General features: G+C 51.2%; 1 protein-coding gene across 2 annotated transcripts; it reads right to left on the bottom strand.

The window, feature by feature from the left end:
- Positions 1-274: 274 nt before the first annotated feature.
- On the bottom strand, positions 275-5,718 carry KLF10 (KLF transcription factor 10). Of its 2 annotated transcripts, none has more exons than XM_061447966.1 (4): positions 5,466-5,718; positions 3,576-3,812; positions 2,625-3,465; positions 275-1,732 (listed from the first exon to the last, which is right to left on the bottom strand). In XM_061447966.1, exons 2-4 carry the CDS (start codon positions 3,804-3,806, stop codon positions 1,473-1,475), a joined length of 1,332 nt encoding a protein of 443 aa, XP_061303950.1. In that variant the 5' UTR covers positions 3,807-3,812; positions 5,466-5,718; the 3' UTR covers positions 275-1,472. The 2 variants fall into 2 exon arrangements, with proteins under 2 accessions (XP_061303950.1, XP_061303951.1); XM_061447967.1 differs by lacking the exon at positions 5,466-5,718 and adding an exon at positions 5,283-5,329 and having other exon boundaries at positions 3,576-3,815.
- Between the last annotated feature and the right edge of the window lie 18,875 nt (positions 5,719-24,593).

Genomic DNA, 24,593 nt, shown 5'->3' with positions numbered 1-24,593 from the left:
GCAGTGACTCAGGTTTTCCCTCCACAGGGCACTGCGTCAGGCAGGGCAAGGTAAGGAGTGCCCCTGTCCCAAACACCCTCTGGGAAGGGCTGGAGTCAGCAGACAGCGATTGCAAAACTTGGGATCCCTGCAGGCAGGAGCCGAGCAGCAGGGACAGCACCCAGTGCCTGGCAGAGGCAGCAGCAGGCAGAGATCCAATGCTGCCTGCCCACTGCCCTGTTCTCCTTGCAAAAAGGTAAGTTCTGCTATGAATCAAAAACAAGAGAGGGTGGTATTAAAGAAAATTGGGTTTATTGTAAACAAAGTATAAAGTACAACATAAGAAATGTGCAAATCTTTAAAGTAGTCACAAAGAGCGTATCTAATACACTATTGTCAAACTTGTCCACTTTCTGGTAGGTGTCCTCAACATAAAATGATAAAATAGAGATAGTGAAAGTTGATGCATTATTTGTCACAAAAGCTACAGTTTAATTCTAGGCTGGTGTCTTTACTGCCTTGTTTTACCTTTCAAATCACAACTTTCTAATTTAATACAATACATAATATATCCATTTCATTTTTTGTACAAACCATCTCTCAAAGAATAACATGCTAAAGAAGCCCAAGAGTTTGGTTTCTTCCTTAACCAACCCGAGCAGTTTCAGTTACAACATTTCTCTTAAAAGTGCCCTGTGTCCCTGCAGTGAACACAGCTATGAGAAGGGGTGAAGGAAACCGCCAGAAACACAGGAGCAGAAGCATCGCCCCATGCCCAGGTACAACCAGCTGAAGGAGCACAAAGCTTGCCAGAGAAGCTGGGACAGTATCAAAGCTAGCAAGGATTCAGAATCGCCTGGGGAGTGCCCCTGAGTGCCCACCCAGAGCCCTTCCAGACCAGGCTGTGTCCAACACCTTGTGCTGGAGCACTGGTCTCAAATCTCCATGCGTTTGGCACCAAAGCACTGCTTACAATGGGGCCAGAAAATGGGTAGGAGAAAAAGATTCCTACCAAGAAAAGGTGGCAGAAGCAGGAAAACTGATTCAGATTATCTCACATGGGTGCAATCTGGGCTTTCACGCCTGCGCCCTTATGCTGCTGTCTTCCTAGTCCATGCTGCACTGAAGACTGACAACGGGAAGTTAGAACTGGAGTTGGTCTCAAGTGCCAGCAGCAAACCTTCAGCAACACTTACACGCGACTGACCTCAAGTATCTACGAGCAATTTGCAAGATTTAGAACTAACATATGCTCTGCTCTAGAACCTTCCGTTCCTCTCTCTCCTTACCAGTGTAAAAGACACCCGCTGTTCCAGTCAGCCACCAGTTCTCCCAGCAACATTTTTGTGAGGAGCACAGACTGCCACTGCCTCCCTGCTGCCCTGCCATCAGCAGCAGGTGTGGGAGAACCACAGACTGGGAGGAAAAGCCTTTTTCCAGCTGGCACATCCCAGTGACAACAGTTAATTCCACCGCCTTCAGCACAAGCCCTCTCAATGCGCAGTGGTCGCTGCGGGCGGCACGGCGATGTCGCTCAGCTTGCTCACTTCCATCTGCCAGTTGGGCAACTTCTTGGCCGACAAGTGGCGCCGGGCGTGCTTCGTTAAGTGGTCGCTCCTCATGAACCGCCGCTCACACATGGGGCAGGCAAATTTCTTCTCCCCAGTATGCGTTCTGCGATGGCGAGACAGTTCATCAGACCGTGCAAACCTTCTCTCACAGCCCTTCCAGCTGCAGCTAAACGGCTTTTCTCCTGAAAGAATTACAGAGGAAGAAACCACCATGAGTACTAAGTGAGCAGCAAACTCCACTGCCTTGACTGGCAGAATTTGATTTTTTAAAGAAAAGCTCCTATCGTGACAGCTGAAGAAGGATCTACTTAATCAGATACATGAAATGTGAAAAATTGTTTACATACCAATATTTAAACACACAGACTCACCATCCTTAAGGCTAAGCAGTACAAAGGGTTAACTACTCTCTGGAACCAAACAATTTGAGGTGCTCTTTACCTCTCCAGACAGTTGATTCTAATTCAGCCCCAAGTGAATTGCAGATTGTGATAACTCAGCATGCCTAAAATTGCCCTCTGAAACACAATCAGTGAGAACGCTTTGCGTATAGAGCCCTGGTCGTGCACTGCGAGCCTGTGTTAAATGACAAGTGACTCTTTCTGCTGCTGCAATTAAGAGCTGAGGCATGGAGTAGTTACTCTAAAATCACCAAGGCAGGAATAGTTTGGAGTAGATCCCTATGTTCTCTCATAAAATGATCTCTTTTAAGTTTTACCCACTTCTGATAAAAGCATTCTTGAGGAGAAGCCTAATGAGGCATCTTTTAACTCTGGAAAAGCAGACTCTGGACCAGGCAAGGCTTTGTTTCTATACTCATCAGAAGCATTACTGGGCGCCCTCTGACATGAAGCAAGTCCAGCACAAGCAAACTGCTGAGTCAGCTTCCCCTGCGGGAGATTTCCTGTCAGAGATTAGGCAGCATTATAACGTACACTGGCAATAAAAAGGATTTCATTGCTGCCCCACAGTTTGTTCCATGAACAAATTCGATAATCGCTAGAACCTTACCACCTTGTGTATGTAACCACAATTTTCTGCGTTAGTTTTTAACATCCAGCAACAACAACCGACCTGTGTGTGTTCTGACATGGGCCTTCAAATGTGAGCTCTTGAAGTATGTTTTCCCGCATCCTGGGTAGCTGCAAATGTGACTTCTTATTCTCGAAGAATCAGTGGGAGGAGTGGCTTTTGCTGCCGAAGGTACAAAGCCAGGAGCAGGGGCAATGGGAGAGAGTCTCGTGCCATTTGGACTAATAATGGGAGCCTTGGGGCTCTGTACAACTGGCTGGGGCACAACAAACATAACAGCACCCTTGGGAACTTGGGTACCCATGAAGACCATGGGCTGACACAGAGCCGGCTGCTGGCTTGGCGCAGGGTTGGGCACCACGGCCGTCACAACGCTGTTGCTTGCAGGCAGAGGGACCATCTGGCAAATCACTGGCACAGGGGGGGCTCCACTGCCTTGGGCAGGACACGGCGGGACCACTGGGACAGCCTGATGCCTGCTGCTGACCAAGGGCTTTGTGAGGGCCACCGGAGCGACGGCTGTTTCCGCAATTCTCCCTTCCACCACTGGCAGCTCGCTGCTCTCATCACTGGCTCTGCTCAGCGCTGCGGCAGAACACTCTGAATGCTCTGCTTCCGTGTTTTCCTTACTGCTTGTTTCCCTCAAAACACCATCCGGGTATTTCAACACACTGGCTGTTCTCACCGGGCAGGTCTGGCGATTACAAAGCTGGGCATCGGCCGTGTGGCGAATAACGCTCGTTGCCTGAGCCTTCAGGGGCCTCTCCACTTCTCTCTGAGGCACAGCAGGCACAGGAGACCTGGCAGCCTCGGCCAGCGACTTGCCAGGGTGGACCACCTGCGACATCTCCAAGTCAGAAGGGCTGTAGGGGGGGGTCAGGCACTGTGTGGAGGAGAGAGACACAGCAAAGGGGGGGGGGGGGAACGTTACCAACACATCACTACATTGGTTGTTAAAAACAAGCACGCACATGTACAAACCCAGGCACTTACAAAAGCTGGTATTGCACTGAAGTCTGCTACTCCAGGAAGCAAGGTCTCATCGCTCTCTTCTGACATATCAGATGCTGGAGTTATAGGTCTCATTTCTGCATGTTTTTTGAAGTCTGATTTCCAATTGCAGCTCATAGAAATAAGTGCTTCTACAGCTTCAAAATCACTTTTTTCAGGAGTCTTGTTCCAGAAATACCTACTGTCTCTCTGTTTCTCAGTCATCATGTCCATTTCTTACTCCTGTTTTGGTTAGAGGGGAAAAAGGGAACTTTATACATGATACCAAGTTTTAATATTCTGCAGCTACTCATAAAATAAAGCACCATAAAAGCCAAACAAAGCAACCTGTGCAAGATAAATACACTTGGTCATGTGAAGGGCATGCCTGTATTTCCCTGCCTCCCTTCTCATATAAATAACATTTTAATGAAGTTGTTAGTAGGGAAATCTGGACATCCGGTGAAGATTATGTATTTTCTTGAGACAAAAGAACTCCCTCCAAATCTTCAGCAACACAGGTATCCCACGTGGCAAGTGTTGTGTCTGAAAGCTTAATTAAAATCTTCACTCAAAGAAAGCAAAGCTTCCTCCCCCATTCCACCCTCCTTCGATTTTTGCTTTAAACACAGCCCTCGGTGTTGTGCTTATTTTGGGACATGAGAAAGGGCTGTACTGACCGACGGACACCTTCTTCAAAACACATTAGCCAACAAAAACGTTCCAGGAAATACACAAAGGGTGTCTCCCACACGCAAGGAAAGCCACCTCTTGGTCACTATCTGCCCGGCCAGCACACACAACCGACCCAGGCAGAACGCCTCCTAAGGGTGCACCATTATCCCCAACGCAGCCTTCCTGCCGAGGCACTGCGTCTCCGCCAGCTGCAGCCCGGGGGAGAGGCGCTGTTTGGGAGACGCGGGGCGGGCGGCCCCGGCTGTCACCAGCAGCGCCCACGGCGGCGCCCGTTGGACGCGCGCCACGCTCACCTCAGCGCACCCCGCCGCCGCTACCCGCCCCCGCGCTCCTCGATTGGCTCCCCGCGCCGTGCCGCGCCGGCGCCCATTGGCCAGCGCCGATCGAGGCGTGGCCGGAGGGCGGAAACCGGGGGTGGGTACATGTGAACAAAGCGTGATCAGCGCCGCGCGGGGGCGGGTACTGCCGCGCGCCGACCTTTCACCCAGTTCCCCGCGCGGCCGCCCCCGCCCGCGGGCAGGCGGCAGGAAGGGAGCCCGCCACCGCCGCGCGCCAGCCGCGCCCCGCCCCGCCCCGCCCCCTGCGCCCGGGGAGCCGCGCCGCCTCGGCGGGGCTGGGCGGGGCGGGGCTGGGCTGGGGAGCGCCGCCGCGCCCGCCGTGGGGGAGCGGGAGGGAAGCGAAGCGGAGTCCTCAGGGGGCGCGGGCCCGCGGCTCGGCTCCGCGAGCGTCCAGGGGGGGACGGCGCCGGCTCCATTCCCGGCCCCCAAGCCGCCCACTCCCTTTTGTCGGCTGGCCTCGACTGACCCCGCCGCGCCGGGATCCCCCAGTGTTTGAGCTTCCCCGCTGCCGCCAGGCACAAACAGCCGTGAATCCCGCCGCTCCCTCGCGCGGGGCGCGCCCGGGCTCGCACGCACACCGGAGTGTGTGTGCCAACGGGTTCCCGGCTCGCCTCGGGCCCCCTCCCTCCTTCCCCTCACGCCGCCCGGCAGCCCTGGTCCCCCAGCCGCGGCTCACCGCCTCGGCCCGTGCCGCTGCCCGCGGACCCTCCTCTCGCCCGTGCCGCTGCCCGCGGACCCTCCTCTCGCCCGTGCCGCCACCCCGCTGCCGCACGTCCCCTCACTCTGCCACGCCGCGCCATCCCCGGGGTCTCGACCTTCCACCGCGCCCGCCGCCCCGCTGCCGGCGCCGGTCGCTCACCGGTGACGGGCCCGAGTCTGCCGGGGCGCTCCCCGCGCGCTGCCTTTATTTTCCTCTTTTTGTTCGCCGCTCCCCATTCAGGTGGCGGCTTCCCCGGACCCGCGCGCGGGGTGGGGAGGGGGGAGGGGGGCGGGGCTCTCGGCCACCCTCCGCCAATCACCTGCAAAGGTGTGTGAGGCGCCGGCCAATGGGAGCCGGGCGCCCGCGCGTGATCGGCGGCTGCCCCGCAGCGTGGCCAGTGTGTCAGCACGGCGTGTGCGCGGCGCGGGTAAGTCCCCGTCGCCGAGTGAGTCACTGCTGGCCCCGCCCCCCCCCCCCCCCCCCCCCCCCTCTCCGCGCGAGGGCGGCCTGGCGTTTCCTCGAGCATGAGGTCACGCGGCAGTGGGGGGGGGGAAGTGCGGCTCCCTCCCTGCCTCCCTCCCGCCGGGCTGAGGTGGAGCGGGGCGGTGCCGGGGGAGCGGAGCGCGGCACAGCCCTGCCGACCGCGGGCCTTCTCCGCAGCGCCTGGGCGTGCCCGGGGACCGCGCCGTGGGGCGGCCTCCCCGGGGGTTCACCCGGTCCCGTTGAAGGCCGGGCGGGCAGGGCTCCAGCCTGCCCCCAGCGCTGCCGGCCGACAGCGAGCCCAGCCCAGCCCCTCCCCGCCCCACGGCGGGTCCGCCTGTGCAGCAGGTCGGGTGGGCGTAGTCCGCGGGGTCGCGCCGCCGCCCGTCCGGCAGCTGCCGGTCAGGCGGGTCCCCGCTGGCTGCGGCGCTGCAGCTTGCGGCACGGCGAAAGGGCGAGAGCTGCTGAGGTATTCTGCTCGGTGCGGAGCTAAGGGCGGGTTCGTTTTCCTGTCAGAAAGTTTGAACAAAAGCAGAGGAGGTGGCTGCGTGTGCCGGCAGCTGGGCAGCGGGATCCCGAGCCAGCCTGCAGCTGTGGAGCGCTGCTTGTGCCAGAGTGCTCCCCTGCGCTAGAAACACTTCTTGTGCTTTCGGTATGGCTCAGTTGCAGTTCTCCTATTTAGCCAGCCTCGCTTCAGAGCTCTCCCCTCCTCCGCCTCGGCAGCCCAGCCTCGTTTGCTCTCAGCATTTCTCTACTTCTTTATTTTTTCTTCTAAGATACGTCTTCCTGTTTTACCTCTTTTCAATGGTATTCTTAAATACGGTTTATTCCCCTTGTCAGACAGTCCCAGTTGACAGAAGGGGTCTGACACCAGGTTACGTCATAGAATCACAGAATAGTCAGGGTTGGAAAGGACCTTAAGATCATCTAGTTCCAACCCCCTGCCATGGGCAGGGACACTTCCCACTAAACCATGTCCTCCTGTAACTTGCCTGGAAACCTCCCAGAATGTTTGGTTTTGTCTGAAAGTGTAGAAAAAATGCTGCAGTAGTAACAAATGAGCAGTTTATTCAGTCTGAAGGAAGAATGAAGGTAGAATAATTGCAAAGCATGAGCATAGAGGAAAAAGTAGAAACCAGTTCTTAGTTAGTTCAAAGATGAGTGTATCGGCAGCAGAATGGTAGTTTTATCCCCAGGAAGACACTTTTTTTTTTTTTTGGTATTGCTTTAATTCCAGCATTTCACTGATATATTGTACAGCTGGAATTCCTGTCGGCTTCATGTAGGTAGCCCATTTGCATCCGGTGGGATGTGCTTACCTATTGTGCCCCCTGCACTGGGCAGTGTTGGGATACCTCTCTTCTCACTCCTGCAGCTTCCAGGATTGTTACCTCTGACAAAACAGCTTGTGACTCGCACAATTGTTCCTGTTCCCTAACCCAGGTACCTGCCTGCCTGCCTGCTGGCCATGCCTGCCAGGAAACAGTTTGACTTGTCTTGCCTTATCTAGAGGGAATTCCCCAAAGAGAATTTCCTTCAGAATGATCCAAATCCTTTTCACCAGTAGCAACAAACAAGTGTTTACAAATTACTCCACTGGATTCCACATCTCTGGATGTCTTAATGGGAGAAAGTATGTTTACTGTCTGTTTCCCACTGAAATCAACCGGAAAAAATGCTGCTTGACTCCCAGAACATGCTCTCCTTTGCCAAAAGGTGCTACCGTCACATGAGGCACAGCTGGGGAAAAACTTTTGGGCTCGTCAGTGCATCTCTCTGCATCTGTTCTGGCTGAAATAGAGTTTGTGGAACTATTACCTAATAGTTCTTGGTGAAATCCCATGTTTTCCGTTTGCGGCAGATTCTGTCATGTTTTTTTGTGATTGTAATTGTTTTATTTAAAACGTTTTGCAATAGCTTTTGAAGCATCTTATTGCCCCTGAAATTAAATCTATAGGAGTTGCACCAGCATTACACTTTAACCCTCTGTGATAAATACACTCACAAAAACAATAGCTTCTTTCTGTATGACACCAGAAATTAGGCAGATTTTTGTCACTCCTTTCACTCTATGTAATGCCTATACACAAGTTTTACTGATAGAGTGAGAACTTTAGTGTTAAAAATCTAGTGGCCAAGGTGAACTAAAGGTCTGTAATGTGAAATCCTGTTACCATTTTTAGTTTGCTTGCTGTGGCAAGATGTTGGAGGTGTATGCTGGACCGTTTGGGGATCCTAAGGGGATCCTGCAGTAATTTTCTAGAAGCAAACTGTTCTTTGGAGAAAACATGATTAGTTTCATGTAAAATGAAAAAAAATGAAGTAAGTATAGCAATGTTTGAGGTGGATCACTTGCCTTTTGGATTTGTCATAAGGGCAACTTTAGGGGACACTGAGTGAGGCTGTTGTAAATACTTTGCAGTTTTGGCTGTCCCTCTCTCGGTTTACACAACATGAAGTAGGATGTGACCCAACACTGATGGGTATTTCTGGCCACTGCTGTGGTACAACTATGAGAAAATAGCAGCGGGCTGACTTGCAATATCAGCTCCTGCTATCCTGATTTGTTCTTTTCTTGCTCTTCTCTCTCCTCCTGTCCTTGCTTTACCTCCTTATCTGTATTCACTTCGGCTTCCCATAAGACCTCTTGTCTCTTTGCTGTTGTTGCTGTGGATTCTGCTGGATCACCCTTGCTGCTTGCAGCACCACTTCCAGCAGCAGTTCTTTATTAGTCCTCACAGCCTGCCTTTCCCAGTTGCTACCCAACCTCATGTGCCCTTGGCACATGCACCTTCCTTCTCATGACATCCGTGTTCTGTGAAAGCCTCTCCCTGTGGCCGTTCCCAGTGAGCCTGCCGGAACCTGCTGCACACTGCCTGCGCCATTCATACCCTGCCACCTCTTCAGCCAATTTCAGGATCTTCCCTGTCAGTTCCTTTCCAACCACTCCATGCCAAAGTGCTCCTAACTCTGCCTCCCCAGCTGCCATCTTTATTTGCTTCTTTTAACAAGCTCGTTTCAACTTTAATTTCCAGAGCAACCCTCCACAGCTGCTCTTCCCTTCAGTCTGCTCTTCCCGTCACTTGGGAAGCCTCCTGATCATTCTCCCTCCACCTGTGTTACAGGCTCTTCTCACCTGTTGTGGTTTAAACCCAGTCAGGCAACTCGTTCACTCACTCCCCCCCTTCTTGCCCTCCCCCTACTCCTGGAGGGACGGAGAGGAGAATCGAAACGAATGCAACTCCCACGGGTTGAGATAAGAACAGTTTAGTAACTAAGGTATAACACAAATCACTACTGCTACCACCAATAATAACAATGATAAAGGAAATAACAAGGGAAGAGAATACATCACCTCACCACCAGCTGACCGATAACTCGCCCCCCAGCCCGACCAAGCACTGATCGATACCTCCTCCAACCCCACAGTCCCAGCCCTTCTGGGTAACTCTCAGTTACATCCTGGGCCTGATGTGCTGTGATATGGAATACCTCTTTGGTCAGTTTGGGTCAGGTGTCCTGTCTCTGCTTCCTCCTGGCTTCCCCTCCTCCCTGGCAGAGCATGAGGCTCACAAAATCCTTGGCCAAACCAAAACATCATTGTTATCAGCTCTGTTTCCAAGCCGAAAGTCAAAACACAGCACTGCATCAGCTGCCAAGAAGGAGAAAAATGACTGCTACTGCTGAACCCAGGACATCACCCCTGAGGTTTGTTTCCACCATGTCAGTGCTTGTCTTCTGCTGCTGCCATCCACGTGGACCTTCTGGCCCTACCAGTTTTGCATTATATGCTGACCAGGGGCAGTCAAAGTGCCCAGCACGGCTGGGCCTAGTAGGTCAAATCCTGTCATGCTTTCTCTCTTCACAGCCTCTAGGCAGGTCTTCTGGTGAAGTCTGGATGCTGACTGTGGTACTTGGCGGGGAGCCTGTGCTGCCTGGTGGTGATGTGAGGGACACACAGGGTGAGGGACTCTGCGAGAGGGCAGAGAGGGGTTTTGCTGCTCCTGTCCTTCACAGGCAGGCTTGACTGTCATCTCAGTGGCATGTCCCATACCAGCATTGCTAGCAGCTGGCCTTGGCTTGGGAAAGAGCAGCCCTTGGAAGTGGGGAGACTCAGCTGCTCCTGACTCGCATGGGAGTCCATGGGAGCATCGTGGCTCCCCACAGACCTTCAGTCCCTTCTGAATGCACAGCCCTACATGTGTGTTGAGCTGTTGTACCCACCCTCCTCTTCTCCTCCTGCACTGACATGGCCTGCCTTGTGCTCTGCCTGTGAACTGCAGGGCAGAACTATCAAAACCATTTCTCCCAAAAATAATCTGGGCTTCAGAGGCTGGAAAGTGTGACAGCTCATTTTCATATGCAGAGCAATGCAGTGGGTGTCCAAAAGCAGCTGAGGCTGAGGGGGTGGCCAGGGAAAGGCATCTCTGAAAGGGCAGGAAAGTGGCAGCAGGGAACATAAAAGGAAGGACGGAAGGAAGAGAGAAAACTGAGAATGGGGATGGGTGAAAGGGTGGCCGGAGGCAGAAAACAGCAAGCTCAGGACAAGAGAGGGTTATACAGGGCTGGGCTGTTCTCTGATCCCTGCTACTGCTCATGCTCATTTATTAGTAATCGGGAAAGTGTCTCTGCTGCTACAGAGAGCAGTTGCAGAGCTTTTGGGAAGGTGGAGCATATAACCAGCAACAAGGCAGCTTCTCTCCTCTTTTGTCTTCTCTAAGTTCTTTTCCCTTCCTTTTCATCCCACAATTTCCTCATACATCCCAGCCTTAGGGAAGACCTGCTTTGTTCTGGGTCTGCAATCACTTATTAGAATATTAGATGAAAACTAGAACTTGTCATTAAAACTTCACTTTATGGGGTTTAGTTTGCTTTACCAGTCTGATGCCAGACAGAGCAAGTCCTGTTTGGCTGGCAGCACCATGTTCCTCCCCAGCCCTGTGTGATGCTAACCCCAGTTTCTGTGTACCCGCATTCTACGCAGTATTGCTCATGTCCTTTTTTTTTTCTCTGGAGCATTTGTGGCTGTTTCTGAGTCACCACAGTTCCAGACCTGCCATGCCTGCTCAGCACTGGTCAATGGAAAGCTTCAGAGGCTGTTAGCAGCACTGCTGCTCTAGGGGAGAAAAAAAGCCCCCTCAAACACCCCTAATGCAGCCCAGGACAGGTAAAAGAAGCTGCTTCTTGGCAAGTGAGCAGTTCTGAACAAAACTGATTTTCTCTGGCTATCACTGGAAGCAGTTGAAGGATCACTCTCAGTTCACATGTATTTTCCATTCATTTTCCCAGGGAAGATGGGGATGTGGTTTTATGCAGCCCGGGAGAAAACAGACATGTCTGGGTTTTTCATTGGGAAGATGTTTGTGATTTTGATTTTTAAGCACTTGTGGGTTATTTATGCATGCCTATGACACCATATCTTAAGTTCAAATTTCCCAGAAAACCACCTATCCAGCCTTCTTCTAATGTGGAAAGCTAAATTGTCATGGGGTTGGGAAGAAAATTTGCAACATGGCTGGTAAAGCACTGGCCAGCTGTGTAACTGCAATTCTGTTTATCAGTCCAAGGCTGCCAGGCAAAGCTCCGTTCCTCTGAATTTCACCCTGCTCTTAGGAAAATTCAGCTCTGTTATCTGTGGCTTATCTTGCCTTTGTCATATGGAATTAATAAAGTTGCTCCTTTATCCTAAACTCTTGGCTTCTACATACTAATGAGGAAGAGCCATTTTCCACTTCTTGGGACTGGACATCAAGGGGTATTTTTAAGCTCTGATGTTCCATGTGTAGCTGTTTCACAGAAAACTGTGGGATAGGTGGTTATTTTGGTCAGAGCAAAAACAACCTAGGTGAGGAAATGATTGCTTCAGTATCCCCTAAAGATTGTGAGAGGTTTTATGTTCTCTTCCTTTAGTGCAGGATCAGGTTTTACGCCAGCCAGACCTTTCCTCAGGTCCTGTGGCTGTCACTGGCTGTGTAAGGACACTGGACAGAACAATGGTATCAGCTACAACCCTGCTTCTCATCCATCTTTTTGGAAGGTCAGCCAGAATGGGTGTCTGGTCAGCTCAAACCAACCATTGCGCACTTGCTGCATGTCTTGGTCCAAGAAATCCTGGCAGTTCTCTATACTGGAAATTAGGAGTTAATACTGCAATGCTTTGTTGATTCTTTCCGTGTAGATCATGCTTCCTATTTCACTTCACGTGGTGTAACCATGTGTTTATTTTCCATTAGTTTCTTGTGTGGTCTTTCTTCACTTGTGCAATGATGGTGGTTTTGTTGATACTCCTGGTAAAGGGCAGCATTGTTGGGTCCTGTGCATGGTGTCAACATAGGCTATTTCACAAGAAAATGGAAACCTTTGGAGAGCTGTGGAAGAGTATGGCAAAGTGGCACTGTTTATTTGCAGGTGGAGCTTGAAAAATATCAGAAAACATAACTGTTTTTTACTTGGGAGGGTGATGTATGGGTCTGCGTGTCCCACCACTTTGAATGGTGTTATTTATTATTTTTTGAGTTTTCCCAATGTCATGATTTATTTAACTGTTTAGTATAAAACCTGCCTGATCAATTTGAATTTCTGCTAGCAAAATCATATACTTAGAAGCTGAACTGCCAGCCAGTAAGAGGAGAAGGAGACAGCATCTAGGCACTGTAGAATGAGCTAGTATAGCTAGCAAAGCCACATGCTGTGATCAGATAAAAGCTTTTCCCCAGCGGAAGCATTAGAAACACATTTGGGTGCTTTTTCATGCCAAAACAGAATTTACTTGTTACACAGTGACTTAATGCCCACTGCATTTCAAGAGTACCTCTGATAGCTTAAATCCTGGTGGTATGAAGGAAGTGAGATGGTGGTGTGGCCAGGGCATCTTGTGTGATGTGTCAATATGGTGCAGAAGTCAGCAGGGACAGCTTTGCCAGTAACAGCATTTCTGCACCTCCTGTTATAGGTATTTTGATAGAAGTCATGGTCCTTCTTTTCTTTCAACCTGTCTACCTTTAATAATTTTTAACTGTTGACTAGTTTCAGCCCCATGTGACAGATGACATAGAGATGGTAACAGTTCCTGCAGTGTTAATTTGTTCCTGCTACTACTTGATCCCACCTTCACTGCGTACCTGTTAGTTTATCTTCAAGCAAGCAAATAGTCTCTGGACAGGAAAATGCAGGTGCAAAAATGCAGGTAGCATGTCCTACATACAGTACGGACCAAACTGCACCCACTTTAGCTCCTAGCACCCAGTGCGCTCCCGTATGTGTTGGCAGGCTTTGAGCTCTCCCATATCCGGCTGCTGTCTCTTGCCAAATGCCTGGCTCCCGTACCACGCCCTTGGCATCCTGGCACAAAGCACACCATTGGCATGCTGTTAACCAACCTACTCGCTATTAGTAATTGATTTTTTTCTCCCCTTCAGATGTCACAGGAATTAAGGGCAGAGGGGACATTTGAGGGACCTGTAGAGATCAAAGCCTTGTGTTTCATTTAAAGAGACGTCATAAGAGCCTCAGATAGATAGCCTTTTGGCAGCAATATAAGGATTGAGCAATACTACTTTATTCTTTTTAAACAAGAGCCGATGTGAAAGCCAGCTTGGTGTTCCTCAGTGCAAGTATCTCCACTGTGGTTCCAGATCTATGCAAGGGGCTGCGGAGGAGATCCCTGTTTACTCTCCAAATGCGCAATGTGCAGAGATGGTGTTGGCTTTGTCAGAGATGGTGTTGGTTTTGTCAGGGAGGGAACCCCTGTCAGTGGGGTTGCTCTCATGACCAGAAAAACTTGCCCAAAGGTTTTCATCAGGTGTGCCAAACCCCTGGCCTTTGCAGATCCCTGTGGAGCAGTTTAGCTGGAGATCATGCAGGTTATGCAAGGTGCAACCCACCCCAACCACCTGCATGGCAGCAGGCTGCTGGCATCTCACCACTCCCTGGGTTCTCCTCTGTGTGGCTCACTTTGCCACAGGAGATATGCAGGTTGGGCTTGCAGCTCACTGCTGGAGTCACCTTTGTCCCACAGCTTGTCCTTGGAGACACGCTGCACCTTGGTCCTGCATATGCTCACTCTGCTGGAGCCACATCATCCTGGTTTCAGCTGGGATAGAGTTAATTTTCTCCCTAGTAGCTGGTGCAGTGCTCTGTTTTGGCCTTAGTAGGAGAACAGTGCTGATAAACACTGATGTTCTAGTTGTGGCTCAGTATCACTTACCCTGAAAGAGGACTTTTCAGTCTCTCATGCTCTGCCAGTGAGGAGGGACACAAGTATCTGGGAGGGAGCAGAGGCAGGACACCTGACCCAAACTAGCCAAAGGGGTATTCCATACCACAGCACGTCATGCCCAGTATGAGGATGGAGTTACCTGGAGTTACCTGGGGAGTTACTTGGGGGAGTTACCTGGAAAGACAGATCACTGTTCAGGTCAGGCTGGGTATCAGTTGGTGGGTGGGGAGCAACTGTATTGTGCATCACTTGTGTTTATTGGTTTTTATTCTTCCCACTCTTTTTGTTGCCTTACTTTTCATTATTATTAGTGTATTTTATTTCAATTATTAAATTGTTCCTATCTCAACCCATAGGTTTTTTCGCTTTTCTAGTTCTCCTGCCCATCCCACCAGGGGTGAAGGGAGAGCAAGCAGCTCTGTGGTGCTTAGTTGCCAGCAATTAAACCATGACACACAGTAACAAGGAGAGGGACTATGTTTGAAATGGCATGCAGAGTGTCAAACTGACTTCGTGGAAGCTCTTCTAGAAGTGGGGAGCACGGGTTTGCTTTACTGACAGGATCTCCAGTATGCCTGAGCCCATGTAGCTGGTTATGGGACCCGCAACTCTGCAGTGATTGCCCGCCTCCAAAGGGTGCTAGATTCCCTGGTCTGCTGAGATGGGGGCCCAGTGAGTGATGTGCCAGAGTTAAAGGGCTGGCAGGCAGATCTGTGAAGATCTCATCAGTCTGAATCCGTCTCCTGGTCCAAAGTCTCCTCTCCATGCGGGGAAGAAGGGATGGTGATGAAGTCAATGCCTGCAAGGGTGTAGATGTGTAGATATGTCTGTTGCAAAACAGCCACAGAGGGCTGTGGAGTGTTGTCTGTGCTATGAGTGCACTGGCACAGGAAGCCAGGGAGGCCTGGGGAGGTGGGAAGTGTGCTGGCATGCTCCTGCTCATCTTTTCCATGGGTACAAATCATCTGCTCCAAAGGACCCTTGTTGTGAATATCTGGGAAGTGAGCCAGTGTCCACTGTTTGACCCTGCCTCAAGGGCTCAAGGTTGTTCTCGGGTACAAGTAGCAAAGTGAATATAAGTGTGCCTGAAGTCACTTTGGGTGGAGTTCATCTTAGATTAGGTACTTATAACACAAGCATCTGTTTTTATAGCTCTTTTTATAGTCAGTGAAGTGCTAGTATATATAAACCACAGGGCTCAAGCATGTTTCATTTTACCCTGACGTGCCATGATCTGTACTTTGAGCTCTGTTGGCTCCATCTCCTGCCCCGATAACAGGAGCCTGGACAGCTACTGCAGGTGGCTTAATCTACAAAGCAGGTGAGGTGAGGCCAACGAGAAGCATCAGCTGTGTAGAGGAGAGTTTTGTGGAGGGATGGACTGAGTGAGCTCAGGTCTGCCTGTTTGCTGGCTGTTTGGCATGTGGGTGTTCATGTGTGTGGCTGCTGTGTTTTTAATTTCCCTTTCAGCATTTTTCTAGTATTTTCCTGTTGCTGACTTAACCTGAGGTGGGTTTTGCAGGTAAGCTCTATTTTTACACCAAGAGGAGTGGCTGAAGCTTAACAGATGCATTCATTTTCAGCATGAACCTCCGTGAAGCCTTTTCAGTGGGTGCTGTTGAAAAGTAACTGCTTTGCCGTAGTATCGGGACAAAAAAATTCTTGCAAAATGCTGTTTCATTTCTCTTTCTGTAAGGGCTGAAAATGCAGATAGTGGGCAGAAAGCAGGAGGGTGTGAGTCTGCAGTTGGTGATCCCAGTAAGGTGAACTGTTTTGAGCAAGGACTGAAAAGTAGAATGTGAGAGATCTTTACCAGAAGAAAGCTTGATCAGATTGTTGGTTTCGAGAAGCACTCCTGAAGTGCTTTGTGTATTTGATGGCACCAGTTGTAAAAGAAACATTGATGTTGTAACATCTGTGTGTGTACATGTGTTTGTTTTGCAGTTGGACCAGTTTTAACTGTCAGAAAACAACTATGTCCTGCTCTGCGCAGTAGGGATCATGGCGCTTACCAGGAACCACCTTCAGAGCCCTTCCAAAAAGACATTTCCTGCATCAATGTGAGAGTGAGTGAAAGAGAGTGCAGGGAGTGAGGGTCGGGGGGCTCTTGTGCCCACAAAAGTCTTTGTCAGATAAAGTGGGTCACATTTTCTACGCTTCTGCTTGTGTATTCATCCTTCTGCTGAACGAACCTGGATGCACAGGCAGTAGATGTGTCCTGTTCATATCAGTGAGCAGTGGCTGGGACCAGTGCTGGAACATGAGTACAGCCAAAAGAGGAAGGTGGGAGCCCTTTGTCTTTCTTTGTCTTCAGGAAGCTTTGAGAGGTCAGCCTCATGAGGCTGTGTATGTTCTAAGCTGTAATGTTCTATAGAGCAGGTAACGTTGTTAATAGTTCTCCAGAAAGCTTTGCCTGCTCCTCAGTCAGGCGAAGGGCTTTCAGGTTCCCAGGACTGCTCACTTCTGGAGAAGTCCTGGAAACTCCTAAAGCTGATGTGATACCCCCTTCTCCTCCACCCTGCTATTTTCTGGCCTATGTGAGCTGCATTGTCACATAGCACATGTCACAGTCTCTCACAGTTTGGATCTGTTTCCTTATGTGCAGTGAATTAACGGCTCAGTTCTCATAGAGGAGCAGCTAGCGGTGTTGTGAATACTTGGAGTCATAGTGAAATCAGTGACACACCATCCTGGTCAGCATACCTGTGGAAGGCAGAGCTGACACACTAGTGTATGTGTATATAAAATAAGGCCATGTCTGGAAAGCATCTGTTAAACTAAAGAAACACAGTACAGTAACCCACACTGAAGGAAGCTTTATGGATCCAAATTAGGATGGCTCAGATGACACAGAAAAGCCACGTTTTTTAGGAGCAGACCTGTGTGTGTGCCCCTACATGCCCAGAACCCTCTCCCTTCTTTGAGATGACTGTTAATAGCACATTGTCTGGTCTTCCCAAAGTCACACGGTGCATGGGTCCGTTTGGTTACTGCAGGGCTATTTGTCAACTCTAGATAAATGTCCTTAAATAATCCTGGTGGCACTGGGTGTTGGAGATCTCAAGGCTTTAGAAACTTCGGGGTCAAATTTACTCTTGTTAAATAAGCAATGAGTATTGATTAGATCATATGACAGACCAACAGAACGCTCTTTCAAATACCGCAGCTCACTGGAGTTCATTTTTATATATTTATATACTCAGAATCCCTTGAAACAGTTGCTTTGGGGAAAGAAATACTAAGTCTTTACTCCTGCAACTCTATATACTTTCATATACACAGCCCTGTGCACACAGATAGAAGGATTTTTGAGGCTGCTTAAAGGATTTGGATGCTCACTTTATTTGTTTTAGTTGGAGACTTGGATCCCTTAGGCAGATTTGAAAATCTCAGCCATAATTCTTTGCTTGTTTTAGTACATAAGGGCAAGACATTTTCCCTGTTAAAATAATTTCTAAGTACTCCTTTCTTGCTTCCATAAAATAAAAGCGTGTTTAAGTGGAATTATAAGAAGCATTTGTTTCTCTGGACTTACCTATTTACCTTACTCATTTGCTAGTTTGTTTATTGAGGAAATACTTAAGTCACAGTCTGTCTATATTTCATACTGAGTAGCAGGGAGCTTGTCAGAATTAAATATACAGATTTATAAAGACGTTTTATTATGATTATTTATACAGCTTGAACATCCTGGAAAGGTTTTTCTCATCTTTAATCTCTCAGCAGTACAATTATATGTCTGGCCTCAAATATACATCAAGAAAACACCATATAGGCCTACCAAATGCAGTGGCTGTGCACACAGACATACCCAAAGGTGTTGGGTTGCAGCAGTGGGAAAAAAGCAGGAGCGTTCCAAACAGAGGTCAGTGGGTGAAAGGCCGCAGGGGCCACATTCGCTCTGTTTATGTGAGTCCCGGTGCGACGCTCTCATGTTGCAGAGGCAGTTTGTTGGGAAGGAAGAAAAAGGCGCAGCCTGTCTTGGTGAGGCTTCCCAAGGTGGCTTGTTAAGCTGATCCCCGTGTGTCTGTGGGGTGCTGCTGGCAGCTCGGGGGGAGCTCAGCCGTAGGGCACATGGTCCTGGTACCCTCCCAGCAGCCTAGCTGCAAGCAAACCGTGGGCACCCACCTTGGCGGAGGCTTCTCTTCACCTCTGCTCCCTGGCTGTCTCCCACATGGAATCAGTTGTGGTGGGGTGGATGCCAGCCCTCTTGCCCTGTTAGCAGGGCAACAGTGTGGTTTCAGGCTGGCAGGGTCAGCGTGGCCTTTCTGAGCTGCCTAGGCGATGGAGGAGGTGAGCTGGTACACTGTGGTATGCTGGGGCAAGCCCAAGTGTGGGGAAAACAGCCCATCCTTGGGCCTAACTTGGATTTTGTTGCCACTCTTTTAATACTGGATTTGACTTCCAGTTTAGGATGACATTTTCCTGTTACTCCCACTGGGGAGAGGGTTTTCCTGGAAGTAGCACACCAAAATAAACAGGACTCTCTGGAACTTGCTTTTACTCAGTGTGAGCAGGGGACGGACCATTTGTCCCCAGCAGTTTATCAAAGGTGCCGTTTCACTCCCTGTTTCCTCTCTGGCTTCAAGAACAGAGCCTACAAGTCTTGGAAAGACAGCGTGCCCTGCAGCTGCCACTGCAATGGGAAGAGCTGAGTCCTCACATGGAGCACCAGTCACCTGCCTGGAGAACTGGCACCTTCTACACTCACCTCCTGAAGCCTTTTTTTGTTTTCCAATTGCAGCCTGGTGCCAGTGATGCTCAGGAGAGGAGCCTGTGGCTGTCCCAGGTACCTGCGGTACCTGCTGTGAGCCCCTCTGTAGGACTTGTGTTGCCAGGCTGAGGACATGCTCCCTTTGCACACTCCCAGACACGCTCTGGAAGGACTCTGGTTGGGCAGGAGCAGCCACAGAGCAGGCTGGAGGCACCAGTCTTTTCCCAGGGTGCCTACCACGGGAGCAGCCCTGTGTTCTGCTTGGGGCATGTGAATGTCCAGCAGCTCCTCTCTGCTCCAGGTGGGGAAGCCTTTGCTGTGGACTGACAGCACTGATAGCAGGAGTGAGAGCTCAGTGTCTATCCACCATCCTTTGGGAATGCCTGCAGACATGGTCGCTCACAGCTCTGGAGAGGCCTGAGGGAGACAGGCAGACCACCACCTCACCAGCTCTTTGGCTGTTTCTCCACAAGCACAGGACAGAGGCAAAAGGGCCTCCTGGAAATCTGTTGTGAAACCCCATGACTGCTGATTTAAAAAATCCCACAGAAGCTAGAATCATTTAACAGGCCTCTGCTCATCCTGTCCTGTGGTTTATAGACTGCATAGAAACTTCATGTGAATGATGAACTAGGTACCAAGCCAAACACTGTGCTCCCATCTGGAGCACCACAGCTCTGCCACCTTTATCAGTTTGCTCATCTGGGCAAGAGAGCCTGAATTTCCTTTAAAAAATTAACCATCTTTTTTAATGCTGAAATAATGCCTTCTGATCACTTTAGGGCCTTCAGCTAGTTTGAGTTTAGCTTATTCCAGACCAGCTGCTTCATACGTCATGGTGCATGTCCTCAACTTTACCCTTCCATTGTACACCTTATATCTGACACCCTGCAAAGCTGGGAACTGTACTGGGTAAAGAAATGACTGGTTTATCAAACATCCATCACAGGGACATGGCACAGGAGTGCCCCAGAGCCGAGCGTTATGTGTGTGTGTAAAACAGAGACAGTTTGCAAGACAGCATGTTTTAAGGTGAAGTAGTCGCAGTATGACGCAAACCCCAGGAGCTTGAAGGGACAATATCAGTCTGAGTTGGGGGATCTCCTGTAGTGACTGCAGTAGTTACTGCAAAGGCAATAAAAGTTCACACACAGAAAATGTGCCCAGTGGGAGCAGGCAGCTGAAGCCATTCTGGCTGCCCTATCTCCATGCATCCAGTGCCAAGGGCAGCACATGAAGCAGAAGGGCTAGGGCATGGCTTGGGACCTGCACCAGCTCCTGGGAAAAGCTGTTGCTGCAGGGGAAGGTGCCACAATGGGCTGCAGGGTCTCCATCGTGGCAGAGAGCACCGGTGGTACCACGTCCCCTCTCTCATCTCCCCCACTGCCCACGGCACATCTGGAGTGGTCTCCTGCAGTGCTCAAGCTGCATCCAACATAATTGGCTGTAGGCTTAATGAAGATTGAATGCCAAAGAAACTCCCTGTTCTGAGCAGGATGATTGCCTCATGGTTGTCAGTGACTGTGTGGTCTGTGTGGCTGCGCAGGGCTGTACCATAGCCACAGCCCCGGTGCTCACAGCCAGGTGAGCAGCACCAGTGAATAGAGGAGAGCTGAGCACCACAGCCTGGAGCCAGAGCTGGGCATGGGCAGTGGGCAGCAAGAGTACTGCTGGGCTTCACATGCCAATGCAGGCTGCGGGTGGCTTCTCTCAGCTTGCTGACAGCCTGCTTGAGTTTGAGATGGGTGAACTGCACAGAATGCCCAGGCAGGCGGCACCCTGTGAAGCCTTGGCTCCATGCAGATGGAGCAGCAGCAGCTCGCGGCGGTGGGTGCCCATGTGGATGTGGATGAGGTGTGCTGTGGGTGCAGCAGGGTCCAGCGCTTCGCAGCACAGGCGAGAAGCAGACTACAGATTTGGCAGGAGCAGGGGAGCAGCCACCAAGATGCACTGAGCCAAACCAGCTTCACTTTGCAGGTTTGATTTTTTCACGAGCCACCAAAGAAGACGCTGCTCTGAGAGCTGAGCTGGAGATGGGAATCCCTCTCCTGTCCCTGCCTCTGGCAGCCCATCCCTCCGCTGCCTGCACGCACCCCGGCAGGATCCCACCCGCCCTGACAGCTGCTGCCTCCGGGCTGTGGGAGAACTGCGTTGTGGTTCCACGGAACCCGGCTCACCAGCCCCGGGGATGAAGGGCTGGGACTGCCGGGGAGCAGTGGCTGAGCCAGGCCCCAGACATGGCACACTGGAACCTGGGGGCTCTCCCCTGCAACAGGGGAGCTGCCTGTGCAACAGGGACTCCCTGAAGCCATCTGGAGGATGCATTAAGCGCAAACATTGCAAAGCGTTGCTCTGGCTTTCCTCTAGCTAGCAAGGGGAAAACCACCGGCCTGGAAATCTATTCTGGTCTCGCATGTGTCTCAAGTGGAAAATTTCAGCTGTGCTGATCGAGGCTGTCGGGGTTACGGGAGGTGAGGCCTGGCTGCCGCTGGCTCCGCACGCAGGGAGGGACGGAGATGGCTCCGCAGGCGCCCGTGCCTGCCACGCGGCAGCGGCTCCGGTGGGGGGAGACGGGAAGCGTGAGCCCCAGCTGCACCCCTCAGAGGAACGGCAGCCACTGCTGCCTCCCGGGCCGGATAAGCACAGCCCCAGCGGCCTGCCTGCGGGGGAATGTCCTTCCTTCCTTCTTGTGCCCTGTCTCCAGCTGCCGTCACTCGCCCCGTGCAGCCCATGGAGGGGATGTACCAGCAGGCACGTCCATCCTGCAGGAAGGACACGAAGCAGGGGAGCGGGCAGCGGGGGGTGCCTCAGGGTCAAGGACAGAGGGAGGAGGAGGAGGTATCTTCACTCCTCGGCCTCCCCATCGGTGACCCAGGGACCTGGACGTGGCTTCGGGACCTGGAGCTGGCTGGGAACTTGCTGTTGAGGCGTTCATTGTTGGAAAATAGTAGTAATTTGTTCGAAGTGAAACTTCCAATGGGAATGTTCGTGTGTGTGTGGCAGACCAAGTCCCCCATCCTGCGTCCCAGAACCTGTCGCACATCCCCACCCTCCAGGTGGTACTGGCATGGGTAGGTCAGTCCCCAGCCCCACGCAGAACAGGAATGTTTTGAATCCTCAGGCAACTTGGAACAGAAACGGCTTTTCCAGCCAGCCCTGTCCACAGCACCTTCCAGCGGGGCTGAGCTGGGTGAGCCAGCACCGCTCAGGCAGTGGCACAGCTCAAGCTGAGAGGAGGGTTCCTGACCCGCTGTCGCAGGATCACACCGTGATTCCGTGGGGAAGAGGCCCCGGGAGGTCTCTGGTCCAGGGTCAGACGCTGGTTCAGACCGAGCTGCGGGGGCTTCCTCCCACCGGGGCTGGAGAGGGGCAGCCTCAGCGCGCACCCCGCGGCAGTGCTGGCACATCCAGAGCCGTGTCCGGGGCAGCGGAGGAGCGCGTTTAAACACCACACGGCAGCTGCAGTGTGCGAGCGGGAGGGTGCGGCTCTCCGGCTGCTCTGGAGCACGCAGCCCCGCCGCACGGCCTCGCTGCCCTTCCGGGACCTCCGCCACAGCTGCTGCTGGAGCACGCACAACCGGCGCTGAGTAACGGGGTCAGCGCTGAGCCGGTGGGGGGCACGGAGGACTGGGGCTGTACTCTCCCCTGGCCCCCGCCAGGTCCCATGGAGGCGGCTGGAGCTCCGTGTGCTGGCAGGGAGGACACGGGAGCCAGCAGCTGCTCCAGTGCCACACTTCAGACGCTGCGTCCAAGCAACAGCTGCATAGGGCTCACTGGGTACTTGGGGTTTTCGAAGGGGTTTGCTGGGTGGAAGCTGGAGTCCATCGCTTCTGCTGCTGCCCAGCACAGCCCTTTGCCATCTCTGCATTCACACAGATGCGCAAGTGACCCCAGGCTGTATTGCCACTGCTGAGACCTGAAGCATCAGCTCCCCTCTGCTTCACCACCTTAACAGCTGGTTATTTCCATTTGACAAGTGTCATAAATTGGTGACACAAACACCTGCACTTTTCTCCTAATGCTGTGAAGAAGGCTTATGTTCAGAGGCTGAGCAAAACACACAGTCAGGATCTAAAATGTGCGAGTGGGACTCACCAAGTCACGCGACGAGTTCTTGAGCCTTAGTTTTTCCTCCCATCTTTGACTGACACTAAGTATTTATCATGTACTGAAGTAGCAGAGCAGGACATTAGCTGTTACACGACGCATGTTTAGCAGAGGTTGTGGCCTGCACTACTGCCCACTGCAGCAGTTCAATCAGAGGACACTCAAGCACTACTTCCAATAGAGTTTATGGGAATGGCAACAAACACGGTTTGGAGGAAGACCCCTGTGACAGGAGCTGCAGCTCTCAGCGGAGAGATGATGATGTCAAGGAGGAGGAGCTGGTCAGGAGGAAGGCGGGGGAACTCGGTCCTGCTGCCACTTCCCCGAAAGCTGCTCTTCTCTCACTCAGGCTGACAAATGCCGTTAGCCTTGTCCTGAGCAGTTGAGAGGGCAATCCTATTAATCCTCCTAATTCAGATTAAAGACTCTAGTTGCAAAGAGATTAGAATGTAAGGTGAGAGCTTGTTATTCCAGGGACAGGGACTGCAGTAAGGGGGGGGGGGGGGGGGTCCAGGGGTGCACACCACTCCCAGGCATGCACCCCTGTGTCAGGCTCTCAGGGCATAGCCCCACAGTCCTGGGTTAAAGAGATCCCTCATTCCCTGCTCTCAGTACCAGCACTGGCCAGCCCACTCCTAGCACAGCCTGCAGGCCACAGAGTATACGTGAAGAGGTACAACAGCCCATAGTGAATCCAAGACACCTGCTTTTATTCTGACCAACATAAGGCAGCTGTGCAGTGGCTTAGGCACATGAGAACATAGAATCACGTTCTCCTGTTCCCAAGGGATAATTGGCACTACCAGTGACATGTTTTCTTGGGTTGCAGCCTTGGGTCTTCCATTGGAAATGGGCACACCCAGGCTCCCTTAGTTCCAAGCACTATATAGAAACCAATTCACATTTTCCAAGTAAAATGCTGAATGACAATTACCACATGAACAGCAACTTGTGCAAATCAAATTGAAATACATACTGCGCTCAAACTCTAGGCTGTTTTTAATAGCAAACTGTCTTCAAGTACAATGACTTTTTCTTCTCTGATCACTCTATCAATCCTGTTATCTTAGGCAGCTTGCTTGTATTTAACCAAAAACCATGCAGCAGTCCCCATTTTGTCTAGACTGAGACCTCAACTGGTAGACAAGCACATATCACTTCTTGAAATGTGGGTATTGCTGGTAACATTAAAGAAAAAACTAAAACCACATAGCTTTCCCACTATCACTATTTACTCCCTTTCCTACATTGACACTTAATTACAGTAGAAATTTTTAGGTTGCATCTTCAACACAGAAGCCCTTTTGTACCTCTTTTAGCTGGCTTGTAAAACTGTTCTGACAAGTCTAAATTGAGACTCTTTACTTTCCAGTTCCCACCAGCTGGCACTCATGTAAAATAATACACTTGCAACCCAAAGGTAGAAGTATTACCTCCAACTGAAGTGTTTAGGAAGTCTCCGTTACTGCAGGATCCAGAGCTTAGTGCATCATTTCAAAGCTGTGACAACCCTTCTCCTTCCCCCAGTTTGCAAGTGGGGAAATTAAAATGAAAAATAAGACCTCTAGAAAATCTGGAGGCTCCAGTAACAAAGCAAAGCTCTGAACTGTGTCAGCAGTCCAGTTACTGATTGTAGTTGACACCTGCACTTCTAGTGGTGTGCTTTACCTTTCCTTTGTGGAGGTAATACTTGCATCGAGTGCAAGAGAGTGCTGAAGACTGGTGTAGCCCTTCTCTTATGGGTCAGCACTGTACAGAAAGAGCTGAA

This window comes from Pezoporus flaviventris, unplaced genomic scaffold, assembly GCF_033815535.1.
Source record: "Pezoporus flaviventris isolate CSIRO_AGI_PZ_B2104156 unplaced genomic scaffold, CSIRO_AGI_Pfla_v1 ptg000007l, whole genome shotgun sequence".
NCBI classification, from domain to species: Eukaryota; Metazoa; Chordata; class Aves; order Psittaciformes; family Psittacidae; genus Pezoporus; species Pezoporus flaviventris.
The sequence above is the reverse complement of the archived record's forward strand: the minus strand, read 5'-3'. Positions and strand labels throughout refer to the sequence as shown.

Coding starts and splice junctions, on each gene's coding strand:
- KLF10 (XM_061447966.1), bottom strand. CDS start 3,806: ATGGACATGATGACTGAGAAACAGAGAGACAGTAGGTATTTCTGGAAC. Junction 3,466..3,575: donor TCAGTGCAATACCAGCTTTT/GTAAGTGCCTGG, acceptor TCCTCCACACAG/TGCCTGACCCCCCCCTACAG. Junction 1,733..2,624: donor CCATGTCAGAACACACACAG/GTCGGTTGTTGT, acceptor TAATTCTTTCAG/GAGAAAAGCCGTTTAGCTGC.